We start from the raw sequence: 13758 nt of genomic DNA, 5'->3' as shown, positions 1-13758 counted from the left end.
TGACAAGAATTTTTTCAAGTTTTCTATTTGTTCTAAATCCGTGCCAAAAATGAGCATGTTATATACATATAAGCAAATTATGACATATTTTCCATTTTCAAATTTGCTATATATGCACTTATTGGATTCATTTATTTTACAGCCATTAGCTAAAACAACCTTGTCAAACTTTTGGTGCTATTGTTTTGGTGCTTGTTTAAGTCCATATAAAGATTTAACAAGCTTACATACCTTATGCTCTTGTCCTGGAACAATAAATCCTTCTGGTTGTTCCATGTACACTTCCTCTTCCAATTCACCATTTAAAAATGCAGCTTTAACATGCATTTGGTGAACAACGAAATTATATATAAAGGTGAGTGATATTAAGAGTCTAATTGTAGCAACTCTTGCTACTAGAGCATAGGTATCAAAGTAATCAATACCTTGTTTTTGTGTAAAACCTTTGGCTACCAACCTTGCTTTAAATTTATCAATGGTTCCATCGACCTTCATTTTCTTTTTGAAGATCCATTTACAACCTATTGGTTTGGAACCCGATGAAAGATCAACTAAGTTCCAAGTTTGATTTCTCATTATTGAATTCATCTCATCATTTATTGCTTCTTTCCAAAAAGCAGAGTCTTGAGATTTCATTGTCTCTTCAAATGTAATAGGATCAGATTTCGTATTATAACAATAAGGCATCTTATTGCATATACTTTCACCTTTTCCTTCTACAAGAAACATAAAGAAATCTAGTCCAAAATCTTTGACCATTTTAAACCTCTTGCTTCTTCTTAATTCTTGACAAGATTCATCATTATTATCGATTTGTTCCAATGGAATCTCATTCTCATTTGAAGAATGAACCAATTGTTGTGGCTGTAATTATCCTGAAATAAAATTAAATCTATTTTCATAAAAAATAGCATCTCTTGATTCAGCAACATATTAATTGAAATTGAATCATTTGGTTCAATTAACATGAACCTATATGCCTTGCTATTATGTGCATATCCTATAAATATGAATCTAATTCCTCTTTCGTTTAGGTGTTGGAACTTTGACAATAACTCTACAACCCCAAACTTTTAAATAATTAAGGTTTGGTTTTCTTTTCTTTCATTGTTCATAGGGGGTTATTTTAGTTTTCTTCTTAGGAACTCTATTCAATATATGACAACCTGTTAGAACGGCTTTTCCCCAAAAACCTTGTCCAAGACATGAATATGATAACATTGAATTTACCATTTCAGTCAAGATCTATTTTTCTTTTCAACTACACCATTTTGTTGTGGTGTGTAAGAGGTTGAAACTTGATGGACAATTCCAGTGGATTCAAAATAACTTAGATTATAATATTCTCCACCTCTATCTGATCTTAAGCACTTGATAAATGATTCACACTGAAGTTCAACTTCAGATTTATAAACTTTAAATTTATCAAAGTGCTTCATCTTTTGAATGCAATAAATATACATAACAATATCTAGAACAATCATCAATAAAAGTAACAAAATATTTCTTTTCACCTAATGTAGGAGTATTATGCATGTCACATAAATCACTATGTATCAATACAAGCAATTTTATTTTCCTTTTAACCTTAGGGAAAGGGTTTCTCGTAATTTTAGTCAATATACATCTATTGCATTTTTCAATATTATTATTAAAAACAAGAATTAAATCTAACTTATACATGTCATTCAATTTTCTATAATTCAAATGACCTAATCTATAAAGCCATAAACAAAAAGATTCAACCATATAACCAGAAATAGTATTTTTATTCTTATTAATAATATTAAGTTTGAACATACTCTCATACATATACCATTTACATACAAAAATTCCTCTATTAGACAAAATAAACTTATCTACCTCAAAAACAAGTTTGAAACCAAACTTGTTCAATAAACTTCCAGACACTAAATTCTTCTTAACTTCTGGTACATAATATACATCATTTAAGGTTAAAATCTTTCTAGAAGTGAATTGTAGTTCAACAGACCATTTGCCTTCGATTGCTACGGTGGAAGAATTTCTCATGTACAAGACACTATCATTGTCACATTGTGTGAACTTTGTGAACATGCTTTTGTCTTTACACACATATTTGGTTGCTCTGGTACCAATCCACCATGTATTATCATCTTGTGCCATATTAATTGCAGATATCATTGCAATGAATTTTTGTTATTATCAGCCCTAGAAGATGATTTCTTCTTTAAAAATCGACATTCATTCTTGAAATGTCCCGGCTTACCACAGTGATAACATTAACCCTTTTGTTTCTTTTTGAACTTAGGTGCTCTATCAGTTTGTTTGAACTTTTTCTTGAATGATTTAGTAGTCTATACATCCTCCATAACATGTACTTTGGCATTTTCAGAATTTAGGTTTTGATCTTGGTTTTGATATTCTTCTTCAATACCAAGATGATTTACCAATGCCTCAAGAGATATTTCCTCTTTCTTATGTTTTGGACTTCTTTTAAAGTATTTCCAAGATGAAGGAAGTTTGTCTATTATGGAGGATACAACAATCATTTCATCCATTTTCATATCATATTGTTTGAATTGATTTAGCATCTTTTCAATATCACGGAATTATTCTATAACAGAATGACCATTAACCATTTGATAATTATTGAAACGACTAACAATAAATTTCTTACTTGTAACATCTTCGATCATGTATCTTGTCTCCAATTTGTCCCATAATTCTTTAGTGGTGACCTTGTTTTGGCAGGTGTTGAACAAACCATTAGATAAACCATTCAATATGTGGCCCATGCATATGTAATCAGCATTGCCCCATTTTTGTCTTTCTCGGGTTGCAGCAACAGATTTGTTTTCATTCCCTTCAAGTCTTGGAGTATCCAAAACATAAGCAATCTTCAAAGTTGATAATATGAAGTACATCTTTTTCTGCCATCATCAAAAATTGTCACCATCAAACCCATCAAGTTTGACAAAGTTGGAAGCCAACTCCCTTAGTGTTCCACTTTCATGTGTTATGGTAGTCATCATGAAATATAAACTTAAAATTGTTAGTACAAATCTCCGGTGAGGAAAATCTCAAACATACGAACAGAACTCGAACAGAAAAAAAGAAATAGGACAAGACTCCAAGGCGTGTATCAAGCCACTATCTTTAAGGTTGTATTCGCCCCCACCTATCTTTAGTGTGCAAATGAGTTCCAAGCAATTAACCTCGAGTATACAATGGAGCCAATGACTATTTTCGTTTTGCAGTGACGAGAATAGTCCACTATGCACTGAGCAATGTATAACAAGAAACTCAATTTCTACAAAGGATTTCTGTAGTAATACTTTATAGAATAATCTAATAATATTGGAAAATAAAGGAATAAAAGAAAGAATATTAGAATTTGTTGGTGTGATTTCCAAATAAAATTCATTTCTATTTATAGGAATTTTCATGTATCTTCATAGAGATATCTTTCAATAGGTGTCTTTCTGAATAATAATGTCCTTAAAATAAATATATAATTATTCATTTAATATTATAACTAGTCAAATAATATTATTTAAATAGTTATAATTCTTTTTCATAAAATCAAATAATATAACTTTTAATTAATTACACCCATTCATTTATAGTTATTGAAACACTATAAATATTTGAAAATATTCCAACAATTAGAAAGTGACAGAATTTGCAATTATAATTTAGCATATATTTGGAAGGTCATACACAACAATGGATAGGTTGGAATTCAACGTTCTTCATTTTCTCAAATTTATAATGTATTATATTTAAAATTTTTTATATTTGTACTTATCTAAATATATAATAATATAATGTAACTATTGGAAAATGAAAAATAATTTATATTAGAATCATTTTTAAAGATAAAAAATATTATTATAATTTGTCTCTATTAAATTTTTTTATACTTTTCATATCTGTTTTAATTTAGGTCTATAATCAAAATTCGTAGCAAAGTTAAGACCCTAGTCTCACCACGTGGATTTCAGTCCCATGTGTAGTTTGTTCATATAAATATTTAATATTATCTCTAATTTAATTTAAATTTAATTTAATTATTTTAATTAAGTTTTAATCCATGCCGAAATATTTTATTTACTGCAATTACCTTTAATAATAATTATTCATATTAATTATATAAAATTTAAAATAATTTATTTTAAAACAGCCAAAACAAATATCATTTTGCGTGTCAAACATAGCCATCCTACAAAATTCTTTGTTGTTCCCTTCTCCTCGTTGTTTACCTACAAGCCTGGTCTAAATTTCCATTTTCAAAAACCCTAACCCTAAACGCTTTCCTTAACCTATTACTATATTACTAGCTGTAGTCTCATGGAGGCTCATACAGACCAATGGTTAACAAGGTTAAACCTAAACTCACAAAAGATCGATATTTCTTTTCAACAAAAGAAAAAAAAATATATAGCAGATTTGTATTTGTTTTTTAAAGGCAAATGGCTTGGCCTTATCAATAACCCTGAAACAAATATGTCCCTACTATCACACTTCGAAAGTTCCCTGTCCTCCAAACCTGAAATAGAATGTTTCCCTGTTACTTTTTACTCTTTATGACTTGTCTCTCTTCAAACCTCATTTTCTGCACCAACCAAAAAAAAAAAAGAAGAAAAAGAAAGATGGGGAGGGGGAAGATTGAGATCAAGAGGATTGAGAACTCAAGTAACAGGCAGGTTACTTATTCAAAGAGAAGGAATGGGATTATGAAGAAAGCTAAAGAGATTACTATACTGTGTGATGCTAAAGTTTCTCTTATTATCTTTGGTAGTTCTGGCAAGATGCACGAGTATTGCAGCCCTTCTACTAAGTATAGTATATCAACCTTTATTTCCTCCTTGCTTTTTCTCACCCTTTTTCTGTACTTTCTTCTTGATTGGTTTTCTGTTTTTTGAAAAAAATAAAAATCCTAATATGGTGAAGTTTGGTCGATATTTTGGACCAATATCAGAAGACTTCAGGGAAGAAGTTATGGGATGCTAAACATGAGGCAAGTTTGTTTCTTTTCTTTGTTTTTTCTGAGTTTTCTTCCATATGAACTATGAATTCCTTAAATGGATCCACAAGTGGGATGATCTAGTAATTTAGACCTTTATCTCTCATGCATATATATATATATGTATATATATAACATCTATGAACAGATCTAGTACTAAATGTTATTCTCCACCTTCCTTTCCTTTGTAAAAATTAAAGTAACTATATGGGAGTTAGTTTTAAGGCACAAAACAATAATGGATGTAACAGATCTCAATGTAAGATCTACCTAGTTCATGATGGTAGCTCTAGGGTTTCTTGGTCTAAACCACAAATTTAACCAACATATTTATTATAAGCTCATATCTAAATATGATTTTTCTTGTGATTTGTGAGAGATAATTTTTCTTCTCTTAAAACAAAAACTCTGCAGAATCTCAGCAATGAAATTGATAGAATCAAGAAAGAGAACGATAACATGCAGATTGAACTGAGGTATATATGTCTACACTTGTCCATCTATGATATGTTTCTTTGGGATCTATGTTTTTTTGTGTCTTAGTTGTTGAAGTATTTTTCTACAGGCATTTGAAAGGGGAGGATATCACCTCTTTGCCTTACAAGGAGCTGATGGCCATAGAGGATGCCCTTGAAAATGGGCTTACCTATGTTCGTGGCAAACAGGATAGTAGATTTTGCCTTAATTACTTACATAACAGTACTCTATTTTTCCTTCAACATCACTAAATACACACACATATATATATCTTCTTTTTTTTTTTGAAGGAATATATATATATCTTTGAGTTAAAGCTTATCAATCTCTCTTTTCTTTTTCTTTCGTACAGATGGATGTCCTTGATAAGACATGGAAAAATGTATGTATACAGTATTAATTACAAGTAGCTTACAGTTTTTCTTTCCGTTTTTTGATTATTGGTTCTTAATAGATGATATAATATTAGAATTACTTTTGATTTGCTTATTCGACACGCACAAATATGTATTCTTAAGTAGCATATGTGAAGTGAAGCTTTTATTTGCCTAACTTTATGATGTGCTTCTCTTAGACCAAATTCCTGGAGGAGGACTACAAGCAGCTCAGTTTCATTCTGGTATTCATTCTCTTACAAAGCATCTTTAGCTATTCAAATTTTCATATACAGATTAATTCTCATTGTAGACGCTGTACTTCAAGAAAACTATTGATGCAAGGTCTGATAATGAAGTTACAAGTGATTTACATTGTGATAATACCGAGAGCCACTAACGAAGTATCCATAGAGTATAGATAACAATGAGTGCTTGGTTTTTGGCGGAGGAGACCCTAAGGTTTTGGGGTCTTCTGTGGGGGGCCTTTTTGGATCCGTTGAATAGAGAACTTACTTTTAAGCCCTAAGAATAGGGTCATGGTTGATTAGATTTATAGGTGTCTGAATTGATTTAATGTAACTAGTCAAGGCATAGTTTTGTGTTGAGGAGTTGGTATTGGAAAATGATGAACACAAGTGCTGGTCTTATTAAGAAATTTGTTTTAAGATTTGATGGCCTTCCTTATTAAGTTTTGTTTTCTTTGGCGAGGGTTGCTTGGTAAGATCTTTATAGGGTGTAATAATTGCTAACGATTGCCAATAATTGGCCTTCTCTAAAGTTCTTAGAACGAAGTAGGTTGTGGAGAGAAGAAATCATAGAGACGGAGGTTGAAGTCATGTTAGCGTTGAGGATACCAAGTTTCCTTACTACAAGTAGGACAAGTTGAGTGATGCTTCGACAGATGAGAACTAGTTTTTCCTTCCTCTTTACTCATTTGAAGTAGAGTTTGATTTGTTGTTTCTGTTGTGCTATCAAACAGGGTGTGTGCTATTAGATTACGAGATTGTTCTAGGTCAATTAGTATTGTGTTTGACTTTAAGTCATTATTAGAGAGGTTCTGTTTGAATGAAAGAATTTTGAATTACGTGGGAGCAGATGATCTTCCTTATTTCAAGTAACATTTTGATTTACACTTGTGACTTAGCTCTACGGAGGGAGGTGGTTAGGATCTTTTGGCAAAAATGATGCTTGGCGAAATCGTCGAACATACAAACTTTGTTCGAAATTATATGACCTTATCTAAAATGAATGGTTTGGCAACGTAGGATTGATGACTTTGTCAAGCAACATTTTAAGCTATAGGATCCTGATCACCTATTAGCCACTACTTCCTAAGGCTAAATCATGAGATAAGTTCATTTGCTATCACGTCATTCAAACTTCTTTTGTTCAAATATAACCTCCAAAAATGACCATGATCAAGAGATCGCTCAACTTGTGACAAACTCTTGAGCATCCATAACAGGAGTATAAGAACAATCCTTGTAGGAAGTAGGAAAAGGAAACTCATCTCCTAACTGGTCCATATGTAAGTTGCCTCAACCTAAACCCAAAAGTGAATTACCTCACATCACAGAGCAACATATTTCTCAACTTTTCTTCTCATTGGAAATTTTGAGAGTAAATAAAATTTTAAAATTACTAGCATGAGGTGATTCACACTTATTATAATTTAAAAAGAAAGCCATCAAAAGATGCCAAGCACACCCCGCCAATTGACCTGGAGCAATCTCCTAGTCTGATGGCACAACAACAAGCCAAGGATTCAACTATAGATGAAACCTTGCTTAAAATAAGTAAAGGGGAAAGAAAAAGTGTCTGCCGAAGCATTACTAACTTGTGAGAACTATATTATAAAATCATACTTGTAATGTGGTAACTTGATACTGACAACCTCCACCACCTTCGATCTGGCACAACACTCACAAACACTGCTTTCTATCAAAACATCAGGATCCTCGAAGGAGGGTTTGTGTCAATCGATGGAACAACTATAAAACAAGAAAGCAAAAACAAAAAATAGGAGAAATAAGAAAAAAAAAGCTTTAAAACTTGTAGTTATCTAGGTAGGAAAACCAAGTGACAAAAAGCTCATCCGTTGTTATAACAAGCATGTAGCTATCAAAACACATTAAATACATCACTAACTGCACCAGTCAACAAATGCCACGTCAAAAGCTGACAAAACTCACTAAAACATCAAGTGGAAATTCAGGAAATGACCATAAAAAAACCAAATGTTGCTATGATTTCTTCTCGGCACAACATACATCGCTACAACAACCTAACCAATTAGTAGCCTCGGAGAAGGCCACTTCATAACGTTAAGTTCCTTGCCAGGTGACCAGTGCTTGTCCGTCCATCATTTCCTAATACCATCTACTAGTCATATCAAGTCAACTTAGGCACCCGTCAATCTGACCAACTGCCACTTAACTTCTAGGCTTATACTGTATTGTCTTTATTCAAAGGACACACAAGAGGGCTCAAAACCTTATATAAACGCTCCTCTTCTCCACCGAAAGAGGGCCAAGCACTCATTATTACTGATATTCTGCGCATACTTCACCAAATACTTAAAAAACCCCTCAATGGCTTTCAATACCACCACGATAGCCCTCCTCATCCTCTATCATAAAGTCTTGTATCAACAAAAAAAGCATATAGTATGTATTAATGGAGTGGGAAGAAAACAGTGATCATAACTTGAAAGTTTTGGCTTTATTTTTTGCATGTAACTAAAGAAGCTATAAAAAAATGGCTTTATTTTTTGCATGTAACTAAAGAAGCTATAAAAAAAAAGGCAAGAAGTAATATATAGGAATATCTCAAATAGCGTGTAGATTTTTTTAAGATTTATTCTGGTTTTGGATCAAATATATCATGATTATTGGTCCAACAGTTCATTCTAGTATAATAACTTACTGATTGAGGAGGGCAGAAATGTTATGTCATCCCGCTCAATCAGCCAATTTGGTTATAGCTAGGGTGGTCTATATTTACTAGTCGACCTATGCTAATTTTCATGAAGCATTAAATCTCAAACTTACACATCAATTTTGATTCATTTGCAATATGATATATAAATTTTAATTTAATAAATTATATACATAAAGCTTTAGTTTTGATTCAATTGTGTTTTTTATTTTCACTTAAGAAAAAAGTTAATATATTTTCAGTTTGTTTTTTTCAAGTCAATTGTAAACCTTTATAAATAAAGATATTTTCACTTATTTTTATATTAAGTAAATATAATTGTTTATCTATACAACAAATAAATTTAAAATGTATCTCATTGATAAGAGTGTAAGTGATTTATGAAAATTGAACTAAAATCAAATTTTCATGTATACAATTGTACAAAATCAAAGTTCATGCATAACATTACATATTCAATCAAAGTTCATGTATAATTTATCCATGAATAATAACGGAAAAAAACTGGTCTTGGTTCCCATATGTTGGGACTACTCAATGCTATATCAATTTAGCTTTTAGGGTGTGTTTAGTTGGGTAAAAAAGTGAAGGGATGGAAGGGATGAATGGAAAAATGAAAAAAATAACTAAAATTTGAGTTTCCTTGGTAGGAAAGAAAAGTGAGAGGAAAGAAATAGGAAAGATTGTTTTCTATCCTGATTCATAAAAATCAATCCTTCCAAATAGGAGAGATATGTTAGTTTAAAATTATGCATTTTTCAAATGTTTTATTCTTTCTTTTCATTTTTCAACTTTTCCAAGCAAAGAATTAAAAAAAATTATCTTTTCTTTTAATTTTTTATCTTTCTTATCAGGCACAGAAAAATTATATTCTTCATATTTCTATTTTCCCTCCCCTTCAATTTTCGATCTTTCTAATTTTCTTTCCACCCAGCCAAGTATGCTGTAGCAAAAGAACTAAAAAAGCACAATGCATATGGCAGAACCTTGTTGAGTTGACATAACCCTAAGGGGAGCATACAAAAGGGAAAACTTTTCTCCTTTAACCATTGAAAGCCCTTAAGGCTAGCAAGGATCTTTGGTAGATCAGTGATTTCCTCTATTCTATCCCTGTATTGTAATAAATAATAATGTAAATGTTGCTAGTCCTAGATAATAGTATATAAATATAAACATGCATGCATATTCCAATATAATGTTATTCATGTTTTGGCCTGAAACTCATCATCATCATCAATATAGTCTGATTCCATAAAGCACATGTATAATCTCTCTTTTAATTAATATTTTGCAGAATCAACAACAAATGGCTTACGAAAGTGCAAGAGAGCAGATGGATCATGGATACCAGCGAGCCCGGGACTACAACTCACAGATGTCTTCCACGTTCCAAGTGCAGCCAATGCAGCCAAACTTACAAGAGAGAATGTAATAACACTGTGAATTGGGGCATATGCTGAAGCCTGAAATTCTCTCAAGCTTGCTTTCTGGTGATACTATGATAACATTTTATCTGAATATTTAATTCCAGGGATGTGATATGATCTTAAACTCATGCATATTTACCTCTTGTAATAATTTCTAAGTTGTATTGCAGTCCCAACCATGAACTTGTTTTAATTGCTGTATCTATTCTCAGTGTCTTTATGAAACTATAGACTGGTATTTCTGCTTGCTAGCAAATCAATTCTTTACTTTGATTTTCAATATTGTTTCTATTTTTATTTTTATCTTACAAATTTCTTTTGATTTTAAATGGGATAATGTCCTTTAGAGTGTTAAGGAAGTTCTTAACAGGATAGTTTTAAAAAAGCTGGTGAAGTATTAAAATTCTGCCTTAATATCAATGGAGTCTAAGCTTAGTATCCGCATTATTGATAATGTAGGAGCATACGGATTTGAGTGCGAAGCGAATTATCCTCAAATTTATGAGTTGGAAAGAATATAGGTAGTTTTAGACATTATGTCAAAAAGAACAAGATATGAAAATCACACAATTTTTATTGTATTTTCAACCACATTTAGAATGAACTTGAATATCTATTTATTCAGCTTTATTTTTACTAGTATTTTTTTAATATTTTTAAATAAATTTTATTATTTTATTTTTTAGATATATGCTAACGTGTTTTTTTATTTAAAAATACAAACAATGTATTAGCTTCTTATTGCTTTCATTAGTCATGTCAACATTTGTTAACAATCAAATTGGTCAACCATAATTTTTGTCAATGAAAGAGTTCAATTGAGTTTTTTGTCACTGAAGGCTCAAGTAAACACATTTTTTACTTAAAGACTTAATTTATTTCTTTACTAAGGATTTCTTTAACCTTAAAAAATCAATTTAATATTTATATCAAGGCCTAATATAATATTTAGTATCCGAACTTGACATATTTTCTTAATTTGACATTTAAACTTTTTTGGTCCAATTTTGTACTTTATAACATTCTCACTTTAAAAAAAATATTTATGATAAAAATCCTTAAATAAGTGATCTATAAATAAATAGTAGAAAAATAAATTGTGATAGTTTTTAGAGGAAACTGTCATACATGAAAACATAGAGAATTATTAATAGGAGTATGTGGTTAAGTTAAAAAATTCGATATTGTGTTCTGAGACTAAACTGAATAAGTTGAGAAAGTATAGAGACTATAAATTACAATTATCCTAAAGATTTAATGAAAATTTTACCATTACCGTTTCATGATTGCTTTTAAACAATATTTTTATTAAATACTTATTATTTAATATTTTATTTAAAATATTATTATTTTATTTATTTACTTTACTTTATTATTCACTAAAGTTGAGGAAGAAAAAAAATTATTTCATCATTTTCCTTTAAAATCAAGCATAAAGTATGGTTTTTCTTCAAAATTTTAATAGATTTTGAATCTTTGAAGCTTGTTTTATATATATATATATATCAATAGTTTTTATTTTATTTTATCAAGTATATTGAAAGTTATCATTAAATGACATTGATGGAAGTTTAGAAAACTTAAGTGAAATAGGTATATTTTTTGATAGAAAGTGATTAGAAGATGAATTCTAGCTTGTTAAAAATGTGAGGAAGAAATAAAAATGGATGGAAAGTTTACTTGGTACATTTGGCCATGGGGAAGGGGAAGTAGAGAACCTTGACTACTTTGTGTAATATTGGACCTAAATGATAACTTGTGAACCAGTGAGTATTCTGGTGAAAAAGGAATTGAAAACGGATAATCTAGTCGAAAGATATACGAATTTTGGACTAGGAAACTTAAGTTATCAACTTGATTAACCATGCATATTTAAGTTTGTTTTTATTAGTTTTAGTATTAGAATGAATAAATGCCATTATTTCGTATTGAATTGCTCCTATTGTAGCTAAAAACGAAGCGAGCATCTTAAAAGAGAAAGGCAAAGAGAAGGAGCAAAGTGATTGAAACTTCGGTTTGTGCTAATATATTATTTTCATTACATAAAGCTTTAGAACATTTAGTTTACTATGACTAGTTATATTTATTTTACTTTTATGAGTTTTGGATGAGTTTGAATGATTTAGTTAATATTTATAAAATTATATTTTGAGATGAAGACTACGTTTTTCAAATGATTGAATTAGGAAATTCATGGTTATAATTTGAATTTGAGTATTATGATTTTAGATTATTGAACAAGAAAATGTTTAATATGTTTTGAATTGGAAGTCTAATTTTACATTAGGTGATATATGATTTGAATGTGAAATGAAACTAAAATGAAATTGAATTGAAACGGATCATGAAACTTGGTTTTTACCTCGCTACACTAAGTTAGACTAAATCAGATATAGTTGGCATGTCATAGAGTCTTTATATAAGAGGATTTAAATCTCCCCAATTCCCAGAGGGTCAAGGGAGAAAAGGCCAAATTGGGAAGTTTTTATTATTGCTAGCCCCAATTCCTAGGTGGTCGTGGGCAGTCTCAATTCCCAGAGAGCAGTGGACTACTTTGATAGCCATCGTTGTTGAATAACTCGAGGTGGCGGATTCGTATATCTGGTTATGAATCTAAACTTTAATAAGGGGTCTAAATTAAAAAAAATAAAAAAAATAAATTTATTTGAATTTTCATATTGTGCAAATTAAATTAATTACATGATTTTGAATTTGATTAAAAAAACCTATTTTTTACTCGGTTTGTCAATATCGTAATATTAAAGTTTATTAATATTAGAATTTTATTTTATTGTGATGTTATTAATGATATTTATAATCATATTTTGATTTCTTGCTATCAAGTAATTTATATTCAATACTCATGTAATGATTTATACGATATTAGCACCACTGAGTATAAAAATTACTCAGCGTATAGTTTGTCTATTTTTCTGTGCATAGGTGGTTATGTTTGTTAGGTAGTTTTAGTAGCATCCCAAGATCAGTTCAAACAATGTTGATGAAAAGTTTACTTTATAATTTATATAAATGGCATGTACCTAGGCTTGTATATATATAATATTGTGTCGTAAACTGAATTTAAACATTTTTTCCTATGTTTTCTTTGCTATGCACCTAGGCTTGTACTTTATAACTAATGTTTTGATGAAATAGCAAAGCGTAGAAATCTAGTTTATTGGTATGTTTTGAGAAATCGAAGTGTTGAGAATTGATCAGAGAAATGATTTAAATGTGGATATATTGTGAAATCTAAATTTTTACAGGGGGTTTTTACGTCAAATAGGCAGAAGTGCCGCCGGAATTTTTATAAAATAATTCTATCATTACATTTCCATTTTGATAAAGTAAGATAGAAAAGTAAGTTGCTTCGGCAACAAAATGTGACATTTTATATTTGGATCCAACAACTAGGTCGGGTATAAGATGTCACATACCTAAACTTGACACTTTATCCCAATTTGGTACCTAAATTTTTTTTTGTCCAATTTGATACTTTAACTTGACACTTTTTCCTAATTTCACACATGAG

The 13758-nt window shown here is 30.4% G+C and overlaps 1 protein-coding gene across 1 annotated transcript; it reads left to right on the top strand.

Annotated features, from left to right (window-relative positions):
• Positions 1-4634: 4634 nt before the first annotated feature.
• On the top strand, positions 4635-10502 carry LOC107930469 (floral homeotic protein PMADS 2-like). The gene is made up of 7 exons (NM_001327316.2): positions 4635-4822; positions 4936-5002; positions 5423-5484; positions 5574-5673; positions 5838-5867; positions 6060-6104; positions 10094-10502. Exons 1-7 carry the CDS (start codon positions 4635-4637, stop codon positions 10229-10231), a joined length of 630 nt encoding a protein of 209 aa, NP_001314245.2. The 3' UTR covers positions 10232-10502.
• Positions 10503-13758: the final 3256 nt, after the last annotated feature.

This window comes from Gossypium hirsutum, chromosome A01 (assembly GCF_007990345.1).
Source record: "Gossypium hirsutum isolate 1008001.06 chromosome A01, Gossypium_hirsutum_v2.1, whole genome shotgun sequence".
Classification (NCBI taxonomy): domain Eukaryota; kingdom Viridiplantae; phylum Streptophyta; class Magnoliopsida; order Malvales; family Malvaceae; genus Gossypium; species Gossypium hirsutum.
Note: the sequence above shows the minus strand (reverse complement) of the source record. Positions and strands in the feature narration are given on the sequence as shown.